General features: G+C 41.0%; 1 protein-coding gene across 2 annotated transcripts in view; it reads left to right on the plus strand.

Annotated features, from left to right (window-relative positions):
- The window catches only part of GLIS3 (GLIS family zinc finger 3), a 182,163-nt gene that overhangs the window by 137,276 nt on the left and 22,623 nt on the right, over positions 1 to 22,264 (plus strand). For both annotated transcript variants that reach the window (XM_075410664.1, XM_075410665.1), the window contains one exon: positions 13,125 to 13,266. In XM_075410664.1, coding sequence (XP_075266779.1) covers positions 13,125 to 13,266 — 142 coding nt within the window. The remainder of the gene's footprint in view (positions 1 to 13,124; positions 13,267 to 22,264) is intronic.

A 22,264-nucleotide genomic window follows, 5' to 3' on the forward strand; every position in this document is an offset into this window, starting at 1 on the left:
AGTCCCCCCCACCATTAGGCTGGACGCTGCCTTGCACAAGTGTCTAACTTGCTTGCATGACATAGGTGGGTTGCACAAGGCGACACACTGCCTCTGCAGGGTTTCGCTCATCTTCCACACTCCCTGATCACAGAATCACAGAATCACAGAACTGTAGTGGTTGGAAGGGACCTTTGTGGGTCATCTAGTCCAGGGTCACCTACAGCACAGGACCACATCCAGGAGGGTCTTGAATATCTCCAGAGAAGGAGACCCCACAACCACTCTGGGCAATGTATTCCAGGGCTCTGTCACCCTCAGAGGGAAGAAGTTCTTCCTCATGTTCAGACGGAACTTCCTACACTTCAGTTTGTGCCCATTGCCCCTTGTCCTGTCACTGGGCACCACTGAAAAGAGTCTGGCCCCATCCTCCTGACACCCACCCTGCAGATATTTATAAGCATTTACAGGATTCCCTCTCAGTCTTCTCTTCTCCAGGCTGAACAAGCCCAGCTCCCTCAGCCTCTCATCGCAGGAGAGATGCTCCAGTCCCCTCACCATCCTCATAGCCCTCCGCTGGACTCTATCCAGGAGCTCCTCATCTCTCTTGAACTGGGGAGCCCAGAACTGGACGGAGTACTGCAGATGGGGCCTCACCAGGGCAGAGTCAAGGGGGAGAAGAACCTCCCTCGACCTGCTGGCCACTCTCTGTCAAGTAGGGCACACTGCTGGCTCATGGTTAACTTGTTGTCTACCAGCACTCCCAGGCCTCTCTCCACAGAGCTGCTTTCCAGCAGATGACCCCCTAGCTTGTACTGGTGCATGGGGCTATTCCTCCCCAGGTGCAGGACCCTGCACTTGCTGTTGTTGAACTTCATCAGGTTCCTCTGTGCCCAACTCTCCAGCCTGTCCAGGTCTCGCTGAATGGCAGCACAGATGAGGAAGTTCCCAAAGCACAATGCCTGATTTAGGAGTTTGCTTAATTTGTGCGTCTTTGTCTCAGTTTCTCAGGATGGATGTTTGTAACAGTTGCTCACTTTGGCTTGGGTCTGTACAAAAGGACGAAAGATTGCTTTGATTTTGTGCAGCTGTTTAGCTAGGAGAAGATCAATTCAGTAACATCTGCCTTCTCAACAATGCAGTGGCTATGCTTTGAGTTAGAATTTTACTTTTATCCATAATTATACCAGTGAACAACAGTGGTCTTGTATAATAGTTCTTTAATCCAGTGTGTGCCGCTAAAAAAAAAAAAATATTTAAAAAATGGTTTCCATTTAATTAAACAAAAGTGTAATAGACAAGAACACAACTGACTAGCTCCATGTTTGCGGAAAAAAAGAAAAGATAATTTGAGCAGTTCAGATAAACAAGATCAGCTAAATGGAATGTAGAAGTCTTAGTCTGGGCCTTGAACCAAAAGACAATTTATACCAAACAATAAGATCTTTCAGCTGATCAGTCTTTGATTCTTCAGCAGTTTTAACAATGTCCAGACCATGTCTTTCATCTTGTTGTGTAAATTACTTATGGATCAGATATATTATGCAGACAAGCTTTGAGATATTGAATACTTACCTGACAATTGCCTCTGAAAGCTGTCTGTCTCCTGGAAACCTGCATCATCTTAGCTCATTCACATGGGTCTGGAGGAAACCATGCATGGATTCAGCTGAGCGTAAGCTGATAGCTTAACACCTCAGCAGATGCGTAACATAGTAAGTGATTGTCCCAGGTCTCCACTGGACTTTTCAATGCTATGCAGAGGAGCATAGATCAGCTAGAGTGTGCAGTGTTTAGTTTTAATTATATTTTGCTTCTTATTCATTTATTTGATTTGTACTTAATCTAATAAAACAATTATGCTTGTGTCTATTTTCCTGGCTTTTTCCAGGACAGAAGTTTTATACTGTCTCTACTAGAAAGCAAATATCATGGAAGCATAGCTTTGGGAAGGGTGGTCCAAAGGACATTTCTGAAAGTTGTCTTCCCTTGGTGGAGGCTTTTTTGAATTATAGGTGGTACATCTACCAATTCAGTAAGGAATGAAGGGGGTGGTGAGACCTTGGGAGACATGTGCACAAACTTCCACCTTGGTTAATTTCTGACTAATAATATTCCTTTTTGACACAAATTGGTCACCTGTGAAATGATGGCTTAACACTCAGTTCTGGGGAGTTGTCAAAACATTCTCCCAGTGAAAGTGGACTTTTCCAAGATTTGTCACTGTGATATCTGGTTGGAAGGAGATCTTTTCATATATTGTTGTGCTGAGGAGGAAGAAAGGACAGGCAATCAGGGCCTGCTGCTGTTATTTGTGTATGATTTCTTTTATGTTGTGTTTATTGCTTTCAAAAATTGATCAGCTAGCAATGGCTGGAAGTTTTCAGAATACTTTTTCTGATTACGATAAAGAAAAAAGTTGCTGTGCTACACTGCTGGGATGAAGCAGGCTGTATTACAACTCAGTCATATGCAGTCCTACTTCAGACTGTTGTAGAGACTAGTAGAACAGAGCAGTCCTCTACTAGGTGTGGAGCATGTTAGAAATAATGAAATAAGGTTATGGTTCATATGGCCAAAGCAATTCTTGGAACTGCTTTGCAGAGTCGCTTGTGCTGACCTTGACTAGGGTTCCCATCCGCACTGAGGTGGCTTTACAGAGGCCACCTTGCACAGCTAGTAGTGATCCTACAGATGCTGCTCTTCTGCCACTGTGCAACCCTCATAGTAGCAAAAATGGGATGTAGAATCTCCACCTTTAGAGGCAGATCTCAATAACTGAATTATTCTGAAGCATGGTCATTTTATATCATTTTTCTAACAGTTCATCTCTTTTCTTTTAGAGCCCTTCTTTGTATAATGTATGTAAACTTGTCTATCTTACAATGAAAATAAGAGAAATGCGGAAAAAAAAGGTGACTAATGATGTGATATCCCCTTATTGAACAGTATTTCTCTGGAAATAAGACATACAAGTGTTTTCATTACAGATTAACATAGAGCTTTCTATAAAGTTTTGAGGAGATTTTCTGCGTTTGTATTTTGTGGGTAGTGCCAGAAAATACACTATTCCCTCAGCAAAATAATACAGAGCTCTTGCTTCTTACAGTGCTGCACACTTCTTGATTGTTCATTGTTTCCATTGTTTTACAGTAGAAGCAGGCTGTTTTATTGTGACTACATGTTGATTTTACCTCACAATTGATGAAGATATGATACTTTTCAAGATTTCGGAATAAACAAATTTTACAGCAGCATTTTGATTTAGTGGAGAACATGAACAGAAAACAACATCTGGTGATTTTTTTTAGCTAGTATCTTTGGTTTATTTAGTTTTGCAACACTTATTTCTAGTTTTTCCTTTTTATTTGCTTTCATTTCTCAGTATTTGAACTTGGCTTTTTTGTAAGTCAAGAAACACAATACTTAATGTGTTTCTTAGAGGAAATAAATTAAAGTCTTTTTTATTTTTTCTAACACAGAACATTTAATTGATGAGGAAAGAGGGAGCCAAGAAGGGTTAGAGCATTACATCATTGGTGTTTTAGCAGGTTATTCAGGCACCAAGCTAGTTACAAGTGACATTGTCCATTATGTGACTGTGTTAATCTGGAGAAACTGCTCTGTTTGTGAACACCTGCCTTGTGGGGAGCAAACAGCCAGATCCTACAGTGTTGAGCCCAGTCTGCTTCTGTGTCTTTCAGGTTTCACTTGCCCTTGTTCAAACTCTTAGTTCAGGTTTCACTGTTAAAACTGCAAAAGGAAGAGAATGGATTGAAAGGGAAGCAAATCTATTTTCTTGCTTTAAGGGCAGTTGAACATAAGGATATTTCCCCTCATTTGTTCTCTATGGAGTCCGTTTAAAAGATGTCACTAACGCAAAAAGAAATGCATTCAAGGGGCTAAGGGTCAGTGAGCAGTGCCCATGGCAACTAAGAAACTATTCGGCAGAAAAAATGCAGAAGAATAAGTGGTTTAATCCCCAACTGTAATCCCTTTACTTCCTGTTTTCAAAATGAAATATAAATCAGGCACCATGGAGTGCAGCAATTTTGCCTGAAAGGGATGTTGGCAAAAAGGAATTAGGAATGGGCAGCAGTGTTTAAGGAATTTAGTCATACAATTTGTTGGAAAACTTTTGAGACTATGAATGACCAGTTCTTTTAAGCGTGGTCAGTGAGAATCAGGAAAACAGACTCTGAGAGTGGTGGAGGACTGGCTGTGGCTGACCACCCCCCAGCTGCTGCAGCGCAGCGACACACGCTCTGGTGGGGTGCTCAAGGCGTGCCTCACAAGAAACCTCCGTCGTGGGGGATATGCTTTGCCAGCAGTACATGTAGAGCTCTGCTCTCCAGTGAGCAGGAAACGTCAAAACCACCCTATGGTTCTCATGGTGCTCTGGCAGCTGTGGCAGTTCTTATAGCCAGGAGTTTGTTGGTTTGCTCTGATGTTAACATTTGCTATTTTACATCATGATTCCTCCCTACACTTAATTTCTGCCCTGAGCTTGTACTACTCAAGCCGTGAGCTTTGGCAGCGTGACGTGTTGAAAAGTGCACCAGAAGCAGTAAGTGCTATTACCCTCATTGCATTTACATACATGCCAAAAAAAAATCCAGATTGTCTCAAAAATTCTATTAACGGCTGTCGGTGCATGCCCATAGCATTTTGCATTCTTCAGGTTCATTTTTGGTAGCAAACAATACCTTTTTCTGTATTTGTGTGTTTTCCCTGCCACAGCATATGCATGAAGGTGGGCCTGAGAGAGCAGGAATCCTTCTTTCTTTAGGGGCCTGGTTGACAGAGTCCCTTGGGAGGCAGTCCTGAAGGACAAATGATTGCAGGAGAGCTGAACATTGTTCAAGAACGTAATGTTAAAGGGGCAGGAGCAGGCCATCCCTATGTGCCAAAAAACGAACCGGCAGGGAAGACCAACCTGGCTGAATAGAGAGCTTTGGCTGGAACTCAGGAAAAGAAAGAGAATGTACGACCTATGGAGGAACAGACAGGCAACTCAGGAGGATTACAAAGATGTCATGAGGTTATGCAGGGAAAAAATTAGAAGGGCAAAAGCCCAACTAGAACTTAATTTGTCTACTGCAGTAAAAGACAGTATAAAATGTTTCTATAAATACATCCACAACAAAAGGAAGGCTAAGGAGAATCTCCATCCTTTATTGGATGCGGGGGGAAATATAGTGACAATGGATGAGGAAAAGGCTTAATGCCTTTGTTGCCTCAGTTTTTAACATTAAGACCAATTGTTTTCGGGGTACCCAGCCACCTGAGCTGGAACAGAGAGATGAGGAGCAGAATGAAGCTCCCATAATCTATGGGGAAATGGTTAGCAACCTGCTACACTGCTTAGACAGACAGAAGTCTATGGGAATGGGTGAGATCCACCCAATGGTACTGAAAGAGCTAGTGGAAGTGCTCTCCAAGCCACCTGCCATCATCTATCAGCGGTCCTGGCTAAATGGGGAGGTCCCAGTTGACTGAAAGTTAGCAAATGCAACATCCATCTACAAGAAGGGCTGGAAGAAGGATTTGGAGAACTACAGGCCCATCAGTCTGACCTCAGTGCCAGGAAAGGCTATGCAGCAAATCATCTTGAGTGCCATCACATGGCATGTGCAGGATAACCGGGTGATCAGGCCCAGTCAGTGTGGGTTCATGGAAGGCAGGCCCTGCTTGACCAACCTGATCTCATTCTATGACCAGGTGACCCACTTGGTGGATGAGGGAAAGGCTGTGGGTGTTGCCTACCTGGACTTTAGTAAAGCCTTTGACACCGTTTCCTGCAACATTCTTCTGGAGAAGCTGGCTGCTTGTGGCTTGGATGGGTGTACATTTCACTCGGTAAAAAACTGGCTGGGTGGCTGGTCCCAAAGAGTGCTGGTGAATGGAATTAAATCCACTTGGCAGCCGTGGTGTTCCCCAGGGCTCAGTTTTGGGGCCAGTTCTGTTTAATATCTTTATCAATGATCTGGATGAGGGGATTGAGTGGTCCTTCAGTAAGTTTGCAGATGACACCAAGTTGGGCAGGAGTGTTGATCTGCTTGAGGATAGGAAGGCTGTGCAGAGGGATCTGGACAGGCTGGATCGATGGGCTCAGCTCAATTGTGTGAGGTTCAACAAGACCAAGTGCTGGGTCCTGCAGTTGGGTCAGAACAATCCCATGGAACGCTGCAGGCTTGGGGAAGAGTGGCTGGAAAGCCCCATGGAAAAGGACCTGGGGGTGCTGGTCTACAGCCAGCTGAACATGAGCCAGCAGTGTGCCCAGGTGGCCAAGAAGGCCAACGGCATCCTGGCTCGGATCAGCAATGGTGTGGCCAGCAGGAGCAGGGAGGTTATCGTGCCCCTGTACTCGCCTCTGGTGAGGCTGTACCTCGAGTACTGCGTTCAGTTCTGGGCCCCTCACTACAAGAAGGACATTGAGTTGCTGAAGTGTGTCCAGAGAATGTCAATGAAGATGGTGAAGAGCCTAGAAAACAAGTCTTATGAGGAGTGGCTGAGGGAACTGGGGTAATTTAGCCTGGAGAAAAGGAGGCTGAGGGGAGACCTTATTATTGCTTTCTACAACTACCTGAAAGGAGTTTGTAGTGAGGCAGGTATCAGTCTCTTCTCCCAAGTGATAGGACAAGAGGAAAGGGCCTCAAGTTTTGCCAGGGGAGGTTACGATTGGATGTTAGGAAAAATTTCTTTACTGAAAGGATTATCAAGCATTGGAACAGGCTGCCCAGGGAAGTGGTTGAGTCACCATCCCTGGAGGTATTTAAAAATCTGTAAATGTGGCGCTTAGGGACCTGGTTTAGTGGGGGACTTGGCAGTGTTAGGGGAGGCTGTAGCAATTCTGAACGTTAACAGTGACAGCCCAGCCTGCACTTCACATCATCTAGCCAGGAAACACACTCAACAGACAGTTCATAGACAGTAGAGGAAGCTGTATGGGGATGTCCTAAGGAGTCTTTGCAAGAGTAAAAATCATATGCCTAAAGGCTAATAATTTGGATCTCTTACTAGTGAATTTGCCAAAGTTTTTTCAGTTCTAATCTTAGGCTCTAATCGAGGTAGTAGTTTCAACAGATGAGTATTTCCTCTTAGGAACTGGTACCTACATGAACTTAAGTTCCAATGGAGAGTAAAACAAAATGAAGTATTTAAACTGAAAGCCAGTGTTATATAAAGGATGCTGCAGAGTTTAAAAAAAAGAATGTGGAATTTGAAAATCTTTGTTTCTGTGTACTAACAAATGCTGTTATTACTTACAGATTTTCATGGCAGTTTTTGGTAACCTGTGACAGGGAGAAAAATGTTTGTGTTATGGAGTAAATGAAGCAGCAGGTGGATGAGTACTTGTTTATTTTCCACATTTTTCCACTCATGGAGTGCAAATTTGCCAGAGAGATGTATTTTCGGAAAGGGAAAGCAAATCATTCTGCAGTAGAAGTGGTTTCTTTGTCAGGCTGCGTTTACTTGTGAAAGTTGATGTTCAGTAATATCATATACCAGCTATACCTCCAAATCAGTTGGGCACAAAAGAGTGATTTTTTTCCTGCATTTTGAGTGGCGCAGCTCAGCTCTTAGATTGCTGTTCACACAAAAAATAGCTACAAGCCTCTTAGAACTGTGAGAAAAAGAGGATGAAGTAGGAAGGGTCATAGGTATAATGTAGGTAGCGTTTTTTTATAAAAGTCGCATGTTTTCAGATTTGATACAGTCCAATGTGGGGCAGAGAAAGAGGTAATGTGTGTGTGTGCGTGTGTGCACATGCGTGCATCTGTGTGGGTGCTTTCCCAAAATATGTGAAAATGTGGGCTTCTCCGAGACAGAGGATGTCACAACAAGGAGTGTCCTTGGGAGCCTTCTATGTTAAAACGCATTACTTCCAAATATGTAGAGCAAAATAACAATCAGTTTTCAACAGAACTATGACTGAACAAACTTTTTTGTGTATTTCAGAAAATGGCCACTTAAAATACATCTCACTCAAACTGCACTTCCTTTGTTTAACATTCTCAGTTTGATTTTTTTATTCAGTTTCCTTTCAGATCTATCCTAGCTGCAATTTTTCCCCTTGAAATCGTGTTCTTGATGTTCTATGTGATTTTAATGAGGAGATAACCCAAACTATTCCACATGTTAGAATAATACCAATCAAAAGAAAATGCTCATTCCATATACAATACAGGCAGAATTCATTTCAGTGTCATCAATCTTAATGTAACACTGTTCTCCTCTTGTAGTATTGCTTCAAAATCAGAATTTTTTTATGATGTGAAAATTGCCAAAATTAGCTGATTGCTTAGGCTCCAAGTCCTTTTGATTTTTAATATAAGAGGCTGAAAAACATTTTTGGTATGTTTTCCTGATTTATGCTGGGTCACAAAGATAGAAGCCATTTTTGTATTTGAACTCAAATGTTCATCGTAAAACTTTGACAAGAGCAAAAGTATTTCTTGTGTAGAACGTAACATCTCTACTGTGTGGATAGGCTAATTTATATTGATTTTTATTGTGTTTTCCTGGACAGGCATTTAATTGAAACAGAATGTAAGAGCAGATAAAAACAGCGTGCCCATGTATCTGAAAGCTGTGGTAGACAATTAGCAGAAGAATGAATGCTATGGCTCTCTAGAAATTCTGCTCAGATGACTCACTGGAAACAAAGGTTATTAAGGAATCTGTTCTGTCTGCATTGCTTCTTTGCCCCAAGATGTCTGTAGGCTCCAAAGGCAAGAAGCATAAACTTGTGTTGTCTTCTGTCAAAAAGGTTTAGTACTGTGCAAGAAAACACCTCACCTTAAAGCTAATGTGTGTGAGCAAAGGGATGATCTAGCAAGCAGACCTATAATATGATTAAACACTCTCACTTAGCGTGGCTTCATATTGAACTTGTAATTTTAGTGGTCACATCTGTGTACTATCAATGTCATGATGCTGACAGGATACAATTTAACTGTACAAGCAAATATTAAATTCTGGTTACTCATTTGGAAAAACTGGTACAATAAGTAGCTCTGTGTAGACAGGTCATGATTACCTCTCCCAATGCCAACTTAACTTATGGACAATAAAAATTAGTGGAAGATTACTGGCTTATTCTCTACTTGACAAATAGCATTTAGTAAACTTAATACATAGGCTATGTGAGTAACAGAAATTCCTCATTAGCTTTATAAGGAAAACAAAAACACATTTGTAAAGCTATTACAGTTACTGTAAAACAATTCCTCTCAATGAAACCTAACACTATTTAGGGGGGTTTTGCTGGTTTTAGACATGGCAGACACAGATCTAACCTACACCAAAATAACTACAACCAACGTCTCCCATACATATGGGAATACTCTACTAGGTACACAGCATCCATACAGTTCATTCAGCCTGCTTTCACAAAAGTAAGATTTAAAGTGCTATGATTTCATGACATTACTGGCATGTTTGAATGGCTGGAGGACTCTGGACTTTGCTGAAGTATAATAGAGTTAATCTGAGTACATACAGGCAGATTTTGAAGTTACTGAGATCCTATTTTATGTGTTTTGGAAACAAACTAATAAAGTTTCAGAAATCTTAAACTGCTTCTCTTCTGACTAAGTGTTATCATCAACACACATTTCCTTGGTGGTGTCTGATTTCTGTTCAACAGGAATAATGCTGAAGAAGCTAGCTAGGTTGTACAAGAACGTGCAGATCTCAGATAAAACACACATTGTTTGGAGAAATACAAAACAAATGATCTTTTCTTTTAAGGAGACATTTTCTCTGGAATTGCGTTACGCATCAAATCAACATTATGTATCTGTTCTTGGACTCAAATATAATGAAACTGAAAACTGAAGAATGTAGAATCTTACTCCCTTTTAATTGATTCCGCTTTTATCATTTAATCTTGGCTAATTATTTAATCATATCTAAAATGCACAAGAGCAGAATTTCTGTGTATTGTTCTGAAAGCTGATAAACATTAGTTGATTGTCATAGGAGTAAAACAATTGTAAATCATGACTGACAGTGATTTGCTTTGGTATTAGAAAAAACTGCTGCATTGTGATAATGGGAATGTCTCAGATTTCCAAATACAAAACTTCACAAGTCTACCATACAGCTGAGCTATTATAATTGAAAATCTATTGTTTAGAACAAATATTTCATACAGGGAAGTTATACATTTGCTGACAATTTCTTTTTAAACTTACATCTTGGTCAGGCATAAATTCAGGCTATATTACAGCACACAGAAGAAGTCTGTACTCATCATGGCAAAACTGTCAGTTGCTGATTTCATCATTGAAGAAGGTCATTTTCTAACCTTAGAGTTTTTAAAAATAGATGGGCAAGTTTTCAGTCCCAGTGTGATTGTACTGGTGCTTAGCCTAGTGCTCATGAGGGAAGCAAGGTGATCATGGGGTAGGCAAGGTATCACAGCCAGGATGCTGAGAGAGTTGTGCTGGGATATGGTTTGCACAAAAGTCAAAGAGGGCGTCAAGTGTCTTTTACTGCTAGTTGATAAGTCCACAGTCTAGGCTGGAAAAGAAGTGCATTGTCTTTAGAACAAAGCAAGAAACAGACTGCAGCAGTTAGATCTGGTCAATTATTGTTTCTCCCTTTAGCTTTTTCAGCTGAAGATAAAATTTTATGGATGCAATGAAAGGTTGGTATATTTGCTTGGTTTTAAAATCATGTATATTTTGTTGTCTGTTTTACGTTTCTTCACATACTGAAGAAGAATCATAGCTCAGATTTCCCTGCTCTTTATGAAATGCAAAACATTGGTTTCAGTTAAAACTTGTTAAGTTTTCTGTAAAATATGCAAAAATAACTGACTGAGAGTGATTTTTTACCCTTTATGTCTTTACCAGAAAGAAACAGTGCCTTGATCAGCCGTATTTGAACCAGAGCCTGGTTTTTGCAGTCTGTTTTTTTCCAAAAAGGTCACAGCATATGCCAGCCCTGTTAATGGTACACAGGAAAGATCTGGGAAAACATTGCACAGAGGATGAGCTTTAGATGGCAGAGGAAGGAGGAGCCAGCACCGAAAGCATGGTTACTGTGTCTCTCAAGAGAAAACAGTATTAGTGGGGAATGGTGTTTTCCAGAAGTTGTGTCTAGTTTGGTAAACAGCTGTGGTTTAATGGCTGGTTCTGTTACAGGAAGCATACCCATTTCTGCTCCTGCTCTGCTAAACAGTAGAGTAGAGAAGAGGTCCTCTACTGCTAGCGCCCTACCCTTTCCAGTGGTGCAACAGTAATTACTCTTAAAAAGCACGTTGCATACATACCCTGCAGTGAAAAAGAGTAAAGTTATTCCCAGCACCTGTTGTCTGGTGAAAGCTTATGGAAGGCCTGTGGTAATATTTTCAGTGGCAATTTGAATTAGCAGTGTGTGTTTGCAGTTGCACAAATCAGTGTAATACTTACCTCTTGCTCAGAATATGAAGACTCACCAAATTTTAAAGAGAAGGAATAATCTACAGCATGCACAGTTTGTGTATAGGTATCATAGGCTGTGTAACATCTCATATTACAGTCACCCTATTTCAGGTGTTTATGATGTGTAAGAACAGCTCTCCACTCTGCTGACATGGTTTTGTACTAATACATGTCATCAGAAGTCATTTGAATGATTAGCAGCATCTTGTGGCACAGTAATTTGTCCTTCTACAGTTGCGTTCAGAATCATTCGCTCTTACTGTTTTTTCTTCCGTTCTGGGTATAGGATGGACAGAAGTTTCTCTTGTTGTTGCTCTCCCTTAGGAGTTTGGTAGAGGTGCTAGATTATGTTCTAGTTAGTTACCTGCTCACCTTTCAAGGCACTAAGCAGACAGGAGAAGCCTCAATTGCATCTGTGAGGTTTGCTTCTTGGAATTCAGATGTATGAGTGCAGCAAATCCTACTGCACTAGGTCAGATTGCTGTCCATCATGCTGCATGAACTATCTGTTCATCAGCATGGGTGACAGGACAGAATATTTATCTGCCTCTCAGTCATTGCAGTTGGCCACATGCACGTAAGCACAGACCCTCCATTTTCATGCTTGTGAACGAATACACCAGCCTGTGAGCAGAGATAGCATTAAGGAACAGGCAAATTTTTGTTATATATAACAGTAACATCAGGCAGGGGTTGGGACAGGCATCAGTCCCCAGCCGCCTGTAGCAGCATCCATCTGCCAGGAACCTCAGGGTGCAGTTCTGCATTTTAGCTGGGACAGCCTTGTGTCAGGGTGCTGCAGTAGGCTTTCTCCCTTTTCCTTATATTTTGGTTTGGGTAATTTTTTTTAATGGTCTTTTTTTATTGTATTGTACTGTAGCCTCAGGGTGAGACCATCCAATTTCATCCAAAGGAAAACTTTTCTTGTGAATTTGTTTATTAATTGTTTGCAGAGTGAATTTTCTGCTGGATCAGCCAGCTAAACAGACTTACTGTTCAGGCATCAGGTGCCAGGCAAGTGGCCATGCATGCAGCTGGGATAAGTGGCAGTGATGGAGCGCTCACTTTCAGATCAGTTCAGCCATAATGTGAAACAAATGCAGTCCTGTTCACTTTAACAATGTGGTCTTTAGACAACTTTGGTCAATACAAAGTGGTACCACTTCCATCCTGACCATCTTGAATGATACCACTCCTGGCTGCTTGCTCCCAGTCCTGTGTTTCCACTGCCAGGAGTGTCTTGGCTTTCCTGGTCCTTCAGTGAGCCAGTTTGGGGCACTAAACCAGCAGGAAAATACTTGTATTTTTATAGTATCCCTCTGCTGATATAAGAGATGTCAGACATTTAATAAATCTCCTTTACCCATGAACCAGGACGCAGTTCTCTCTTCTGCGGTTCATGACAAGAGAACACACGTAAGTCCATCTGTCCAAGGTTCTATCTGTATACAAGCAGCCCTTGTCCTGAGTACAGTCTTGTTAAGCATCTGGAAGAGTTTCCTTCCTCAAATTTGAAAAAGGCCTGCTGTAATGGAAGGATATTAACCAGGACTGAAAATAAAAGAATTCTGCTTGTGGTCCATTTCTTCCTCTAACCCCCTCAACATTTCTTTATTGTAGTTTTTCAATGTCTTAAGGATTTTGGGGATTTATTTCCCTTTTTTTGTCTATGTTGTAATAACTTCTCCTTTTTTATCTCTTGTGTTTCAGTTGCGATCGAGTTCAGAGCTTGGCCAGGACATCCTGAATGACTGCCTTGCAATCCAGCCCCTCCAGCCAGCCCTGTCACCACATGATGCTGCAGATAATACCGTGGGACACTCTCCAGGGCCTGCTCACGATATTTACCCAGGTTTAGAAAAAGACAAATAAACAGCCTGCTATACTATTGCTCGCTTAAGTTTAGGGATGATCTTGTAGAGTAGGATGTACTCTAAATTCCATATCTACCTCATGAGAAGGATAGAATCAGGAAAGTAACATGAAAAGATAGGTTTTTAACAGATTTTTACATCTTTTTTGAAGGGGGGCCGGACAAATCGTATTTTATCCATGAAGACCTACTGCAACAAAGAGCAATATTTTTGCTCTATGGGCATTTGACTTCCTTGTAGACATCTTGAATTCTTTTAGCTTCATTTAACATCAAAGGAGTATTTTTCCTCTTCCTTATTCATGGATCACATATCAGTTTTCCAACAGATCTCCATTAATGAACTTAAATGCTACATTATGCGTTCTCATGAGTATAAATATGCCAATAAACACATTTGTGCTACGAATGTGATAATCCTATTGCATTAAGTGAAGTATCTGAGATTTTCATATTAAAAGACCTAACTCTGTCGTACCTGGCTAAATATACAACTGTTTTTCACATTTCAGCTAAATTTGAAACATTTGAGAAGTTATGAGTGATAATACATCGCAAAGCTCAAGACAGACTGGACAGGATGCTAACATTTTTTAATGCAGTTTTTTAGTAGCTGTAAAGACATCTGGTTTTAGCTTTCAGGCAGAATGCATTACATCTTCTAGCAGTTCAACTTTTAATGGAGAACCAGATGTAAGAAGCAAAAGAATTGGCTGAATGTTACATGCAGTGCTGAAAATGACATTATATCAAGTGGCCTCTTCAATAAGTGGTTTTATTGTACTGAGAGGCTTGTAAACCTATCAATTCTATGATTTTTTTTTGTCAAGGATATTGTGAGCTACACACTGCTTGGTGGTGAAGTAGACTTTTATGACAAAAATCAGGAAATTTAAAGCTGTGATTGACTGTATCCTAATTTATTAAATAGTTGGCATTCCTTGTATGCTGTTAGCTTTGAAATGCCTTACTCAGAGTAGAGGCTGAGTGCGGCATCTGTTGTTTCAAAGCTAAAAGAAATTTCAGATTTTAAATATCTGATTTTGGCCAGAGAACCTCTAGTGACATGGTGTTGATTACAGTTGCTTATTTTATATGGTACTTTGAGAGGGAGTTGGATAGTGAGGAATGTTGAGATTTAAAAATGATTTACTGGCACTACCCAGTGTACTGTGTAAAACTGAGAAAGAACAAAATGCTCAGCTTTTCCTATTCCTTTCAAGTTCCTAGATAGAGGAGGACAGTGTGTCGGATGAGCTGAGACCAGGTTTTCAGAAACTGAGGACATTCTCACAGGAGATTTCCACTGGAATCTGCTGAGCACTCAGCTCTTTTACTGGTCTAGCTTTCCAGACTATGACTAAGTGTCGAATTCTGGCTGCTGGGTCAATCCGAACCTAGGCTGACAACAAACTACTGCCCCATGACTTGTCAGGATCCTAAGCTGTCTAAAGCTATTGCCTCCAGCCAGCCCTTAGCTGGCAATTGTCTGCAGTCATGATGTCCTATAGACAGCCTCTGAGACTGTGGCATTACTTTTTGTAATTGTATTCATGCCTGGTGTTAGAATCATAGAATCATAGAAAGTTTTGGGTCGGAAGGGAGCCCTAGAGGTCATCTAGTCCAACCCCCCCGCAGCGAGCAGGGACACCGCTAACTAGATCAGGTTGCTCAGAGCCCTGTCCAACCTGGTCTTGAATGTTTCCAGGGATGGGGCCTCCACTACCTCTCTGGGCAACCCGTTCCAGTGTTTCACCACCCTCATTGTAAAGAATTTCTTCCTTATATCCAGCCTAAACCTACCCTGTTTTAGTTTAAAACCATTACCCCTCATCCTGTCACTGCTGTCTCTACTAAAAAGATTGTCCCCATCTTTCCTATAGGCTCCCTCTAAGTACTGAAAGGCTGCAATCAGGTCTCCCCACAGCCTTCTATTCTCCAGGCTGAACAAGCCCAACTCTCTCAACCTGTCCTCATAGGAGAGGTGCTCCAGCCCTTGGATCAGTTTTGTAGCCCTCCTTTGGACCCGCTCCAACAGTTCCATGTCCTTCTTGTGCTGTGGGCTCCAGAGCTGAACACAGTACTCCAGGTGAGGTCTCACCAGAGCAGAGTAGAGGGGCAGAATCACCTCTCTCGACCTGCTGGCCATGCTTCTCTTGATGCAGCCCAGGACACGGTTGGCCCTCTGGGCTGCCAGCGCACATTGCCGGCTTATGTCCAGCCTTTCGTCTGTCAGTACCCCCGAGTCCCTCTCAGCAGAGCTGCTCTCGATCCTTTCACCCCCCAGCCTGTATTGATACCGGGGATTACCCCGACCCAGCTGTAGGACCTTGCACTTGGCCTTGTTGAACCTCATGAGGTTCACACAGGCCCACCTCTCCAGCTTGTTCAGGTCCCTCTGGATGGCATCCCGTCCTCTGGTGTATCAACCGTACCACTCAGCTTGGTGTCATCTGCAAACTTGCTGAGGGTACACTCGATGTCGCTGTCCATGTCATTGATAAATATATTAAACAGCACCAGTCCCAGTACAGACCCCTGAGGGACTCCACTCGTCACTGGTCTCCATCCGGACATTGAGCCCTTGACCACTACCCTTTGGCTGCAACCATCCAACCAATTCCTTATCCACCGAACAGCCCACCCATCAAATCCATGGCTCTCCAATTTAGAGAGAAGGATGTTGTGGGGGACCGTGTCAAAGGCTTTACAAAAATCCAGATAGATACGTCCATTGGTTTTCCCTTGTCCACCCTTGTTGTTACACCATCATAGAAAGCCACTAGGTTGGTCAGGCAGGACTTGCCGTTGGTGAAGCCATGCAGGCTGTCTCGAATCACCTCCCTGGCCTCCATGTGCCTTAGCATATCTTCTAGGAGGATCTGTTCCATGATCTTCCCAGGCACAGAGGTGAGGCTGACAGGTCGGTAGTTCCCAGGGTCTTCCTTTCTACCCTTTTTGAAAAGGGCACAATGTTTCCCTTTTTCCAGTCACTGGGAACTTCCCCTGACTGCCATGACTTTTCAAATATCATGGAGATTGGCTTGGCAACTACAATCAAAAGTCTTTCAATACTTGGGGTTTACAACACTACTGGCTATGGACATTCTATGATAACAATAGTTTATTCTGGGTTTTTGTTAGCTAGGACTGCTTCCTATTGCACAGCAATTTTTATAGTATTAATAAACATATTTTTATCAGTATTAATTTCTCTATAGGTAATAAACTGCTTTCTCTTACATGTGTTCACAGCTGTCTATAACTTGGCAAATTTCTTGTCGTTTTATTGTATCAGGTATAGATGAATCCATGTCACTTCATTTTGACAGCCACCCAATCCAGCTGAAAAGAATTGTTTCATTAACTACTCATCAGAGCTACTACATAATAATATACTGTGTGAAGAAGTGAGATAACTCCAACTGGGAGGGAATTATTTTATTGAAATGACAACATGAAAATTATTCGTGCCCCAAGGAGAGAAAAGCAAAACATGCAAAAGCTTAAATGTCCTGCCTTAGACATTTCAAATTTCTCGATATCAACATTTTTTTCTAAATGTAAAGAAAAATTTTGAGACTTTTCTGAAAAACAAAATACGTAAGTTTTACTGGGAACTGTTAGAGACAGCATAGTGGCTGGCGCATGTCTGTGCTACTTTTCAAATAGAAACAGGAACAGATTTCCATTCTTCCAATGCTATTAAATCAAACTTTAAGGTTACTTCACTTATTGTTTATGCACATTTAAAGCAAAGGTAGGTTTTCTCCTTTCCGAAGAGATCTACAGAATAAATGTTTGAAAGCAAACTATTAGAAATATGGAAGAGATGACAAAAGTAGGAATTTAGATGCTAGTCCATTTCCACTTAACAAGGTACAACAATGCCTGTAATGACTACCATTTCTCTGTACTGTTAAAGTACAGAATCTGCAAAGACAGATAAATTTAAATGAAATACAACAATAATCTTTTTGATTATGTATCTATTATTTAAAGTTAAAATTGCATAAATTTTTTTTTAATCTTGTGGCTTTTGTGACTTTATAGAAGAAATCTGAACTCAGTAAAATCTTATTAATACAGTGAAGTAACATGACAGATCCTTTGCTTAAAACAAGCACAAAATTATGTTTACAGGTCTAACTTTAGGCAAGCATACATGCTTGTCTAGGGCAAGGCACAGTGATAGCTTGTAAAAAAGAAATTCAAAGTCTTTTTCTACTGCAGTGCAAAATTTTGGGTAGCATCTAGGTTTTAATTTTTAAAAATACATAGGCATTTGGGTTTATTCAGTTCGTAGAATAAAGACGTGAGCAATTAATTTGTAGTAAGAATATAGGAATGATGTTTTTCTACTATGAAGTCATATCAACTTACTTTGTGTAGTGCAATATAGAATCCCTAAGGCTGAAAGAATCATAAATAATGCAATACAAAAAACCCAAAATTTTTACTGTGCTGTTGGGTTAAAATGATGACATTTCATATTTCAGAATAAACTAGAATGTGTCATTCATTTGTAAATAGCTACTGGATATCACATTCTGCTCTGCATGAGGGAAGTTACAGAAGGTTGTGCAATTCTAAATGTATTTTAAATAATGGATACAAAAGAGAAGGTGATGTAGGGTAACCAGCAATTAAGATGATCTCTATGTCACCTTCTGGCTGAATTTAAGTATGGCATGCATATCCAGAAGTCCTACTAAATGTGATGTATTACCACGTAGGACCATACACACATTACAGGGGGCTGAAAAGTGTTAAAGGTATTATTTTACCTATTTTAAGGAGAATAGTTTATTTCCCTCCAGATTGTCCTTTCATTCACCAGTTTCACTTCTGAGCTTATAATTTCCATTTTGAGATAGCTTAATGGTTCTCCAAGAAGTGGTGTAATGGTGGAGTTCACACTGTGAAGAAGAGAACATTTACTGATTAAATGGTACAAACATTGTAAGCAACAAGGCAACTGCACCATTTGGAATTCCTTTCTTTGTGATGAGACAGAACTTCAGAAACTGCAGTCCACTGAAAGAGAAGAATCTGTCTTGAAAGGCACGGATGTGATGTAAAGATGCCATGGCAGGAACACCTTTAGATCCCAATCCAGACTGTGATTTATTGCTTTAGGGATGTAATTCTTTCTTAATCTCAGAAACTACAGGAGTTTCCAGGATGTCCACCTTTCTCAACAAATAATCAGTCCAGCTGCCCATCATTGCAAGTATCCAGCAATAAGACTAGAAAATGTTTATTATGTCCAGCTCAGAGAAGAGATCAAAGAATGTTTAAAAAGTAGAACTGTATGCCTTTTCTTATTTAGATTATAGGCTGCTTTGGGAATATCTTGGGTATCAGTTGGGAGGCTTTTAGGAAGCACCATTGTACCATTTTTATCAGAGGCCTATAGTTACCTATAAACTAACTCTGATATTTTTATTCTACTCAGCTAGTAATTCTTCAATGACTTTCTTAATTATCCTTTCTTATTTTCTAAGCTGTGGAGTAGAGGAAAAGATTCTTAGTAGATGGTGTGGTGTCTTAGGACAATTTTTACATGTGGAAGATCTTTACCAGAAAACCACTTTATGTTCTAAGCATTTAGATTTCTAAATATTTGAGATAAGGGATCCCAAAAGACAGAGATTGATTGAGCAGGTCTCCAAATAACAAGACTAGATTACAGTACAAAGTGCTTTCCTAGACTTGTTTTCTTCTTCTGTTCATGTATCTTGAATGGGTGTACTTTGTAAACTCACCAGCTTTCTTGGTGCCTCCAGTACTTGGATGCCTCCAATATCTCTGATCTGCCTGCAGAACATCAGAAGAAAGATACAGGGACCATCAATGCATATGGTCCATGTGACAGACCCACTTTGGAGACAGGCTTATTCTCTTCTCACTTCTGCTCTGCTTCTTAATGCATGATGGCTTCTGAAGTTCCGTGCACACTGGAGTCTTCAGATTTGCTGATGAGCTGGGCAGGATCAAGGCCACAAAGGCAGCATGTTTTCCATTTGCTGGGCTTACCACTTATGGCTCAACACAGCACGTGCCCACACATTCCTGGCCACAAAATCCTGCAGGGAAGTGTGGGTTCCCTAGGGGAGGTGAGAGGGGAGAATATGTGGAGGAGATGCTCCGAAGTGCAAAAAGCATTTCACGTTTTTCCTTCTGTGCACTAGTAAATTGCTTGTTCACAAGGACCGCATAAATATTCCTTATAGAAATGGAAGTTTAAATATAGTAATTAAAAAAACACCGCTCTTGCAAACGTATGTATGCAATTTTAGCTGGCTGAGCTACAGAATGAAACCTTCACACTGTCTTATTCTAAATAGAAAGAATTCTCAGACTTACTCCAAATTCGTGCTGGCAGTGGTAAGAAGAGAGGTGTTTGAGGGGCAGAAATAGATTGACAGAGTCCTGATTTGACAGAAAATCCAAGATAGTAAATTATACCATTGTGGGTAATTTGCAAAGGGGAGGGAGATTCTTCTGTGTGTAAAAAATGTTCAATGAAACTACAGGTTTCTGGCTCCATTAAAAAAAAAATGGGTTTTTCTAGGCTTTGGATTCTATAATTTTTTAAGTGCTACTTTTCTGGGTTTTTTTTTAAAGGAACCTTATTCAGTATCAGCTTTTTCTCTTCCAATCACCCAGTTTGTTCCTGTGCAGTGTGAGAATGCATGTGAATTTAACTTCTTATATAGAAACCTTTGCACAGATACTCTCATGGAAAATTCTTTTGAGTTGATAAATTGATTTGTGATGAGATTCCAGAAATGAAAACATGGCTCCTCCTTCTCTGTGGCTGAAACTTTGTGGGTGTAACCAATCCAAGGTTCACACTCCTGACTAAGAAGTTATATCCATCTTGTAATTCATGGTGTAGCTTGGGTTTTTTAAGGGACACAGAGGAACAGCAACAGCAACTCTTTGTTTTGTTTTTTTCAGAATATCTGACTCTTTTAAAAATTACTGTAAGTGTGTTAGTTTATCTTCTGTTGATGGAGAGAAAAGCTTTGGTGTAGGAAGCTTTTTTGTTAAGTAATACTTCATTCTGCGTCTTTCTGTGTGGACCTGCCTTGTGGTGGTATATTGGAGTCAGTGCACATACTGGTTGCCATGAGCATTTGTTCAGTTTCATACCATTCAAATCAGGTATTTAATGGGATCAGGCACTGAAAAGACATTCCTTTAGAAATTTCCTGCCAGCTCTTCAAGCAAACAACTTGCATTTAACAGCTAAACCACTAAAAAACCTTGCCACACGCACAGGTCCCAAGAAAAAGTGCTGAAGTTATCTAGCACTTTCTTAACTAGAGTAAGAAGTTTTCTGTCAGTCTCTTAAGACTAGCTCTACTAGGGAAATGACCTGTCACTGACAATATTTGTTGAATGCCATAAGTCTGTAGGCTGCCAATGGCTGCCAATGTTTCCCTTTGACTGGTGTTTACAAGATTCAGGTAGTAGCTTGGAACAATGCCATGTCTACACTAGGTAGTTTTAATAGTAACTTTTCCACTGGGCAGCAGCTGCCAGCATTGCAATTTCACTTCATTGGGTGCCCATGGAGGTACTTTTCTCAGCACGGTACCTCTATGCAGCAAGAGGCTGCACTAAGATGTGTTGCACTGCTTGTGGGTGTTACATGGTCTCCCACACCATCATTCGTGGTGCTGCTCTTGAAGGCTTCATTACAAGGCACTGAGGGAGCTCAGGTGCACTCTTCTGTCATGCTGTGATCATTTAACGTACCCTGTGCAGAGGAATATGTTTTTTTGCAGCTAATAGGTAGGCTTTTTCTTCCTGAAATATCCTACCTGCCCTCTAGTCGCTGCCATAGTTAGCTCTTACTTTACACTATGTACTGTCTCTTCATCAGAAACAGAAAAAAAAATACTAAGAAATTGCTGGGAAACCCATCCAAAAGGTACTACAGTAGCAGGCATTGCTGCAATGGTGAATATTGCAGTGGGCTTTAGGTTGCTCTTGTTCAGAGAAAGGACAGATGGTTGCCCAAGCCTGGCTGTAGACAACCTTTTCCCAGGGACAGTCACCAGGTCTGGGCAGTCCTGTGGCAACTTGTGCTACCACTGCAGCCTGGACCAGCTGGAAATGTGCAAACACAACTTAGAAAATACTTTCCTGAAATCCTTTTTATGGTTGTGGCAGAGAACGTCCATGACAGAGAAGAGCAACTTTTGCTACCTTATGCTGGAAACCCAGTCATAGTCCAGCCTTTTTACTCCTGATCAACCACAGCCTTGAAGAGATTTGTTTTAAACTCCAAGATCACAGTACTGGAAAAATAAGTCATAGTATTTTCTTACACATGTTAAAGTTTTTCTCCTGGAAAAATTCAAATTACTCGATTTTTGCAAGGAATAATTTAAATAGTCTCTATTTTTACTTAGATAATCAGTGTTTTCCTTTGCAATGTTTGCAAATGACAATATTTATTAAATATCATCTCTGCTTATTCTGTCAGAATGTGCATTTAGTTGTTTTTCAGTATTTTCTTCCACAATGCATGCAAGCATAAAACAATAAATTCGAAAGGTCATTCCTTTGTTTTCCCCTCTGCATTTGTCTTGATGCTACTCTAAGAGATGGTTGTGAGGAGGGTGGTTTTTGGGGTGCGTGAGCAAAGTGAAAAAACAACAGAAGCTACCTTCCCCTGTCTTACAGGGGGTTCTTCCTCAGCCCTTTCTTAGTGAGTTACTCTGCTGGCTTATGTGACGTCTCATCTCCCTGTGGTACCTGCATCCTCTATACCTCTCTTAAGGTCTGGGATGCCTGCTACTATCAGATGCCTGTTGTCACTTGGGTTGTGATTAGGAGGCTCTGGTCCATACAAGAATTAGCAAACAGTAGAGGCTAGTGCTGAGGACAGCCACAGCTGCATGTTTTTGTTGGTCTTCCTAGCCGTGTGGTATGGCAGCCTCCACTCCTCCAGCTTTGT

This window comes from Opisthocomus hoazin, chromosome Z, assembly GCF_030867145.1.
Source record: "Opisthocomus hoazin isolate bOpiHoa1 chromosome Z, bOpiHoa1.hap1, whole genome shotgun sequence".
NCBI classification, from domain to species: Eukaryota; Metazoa; Chordata; class Aves; order Opisthocomiformes; family Opisthocomidae; genus Opisthocomus; species Opisthocomus hoazin.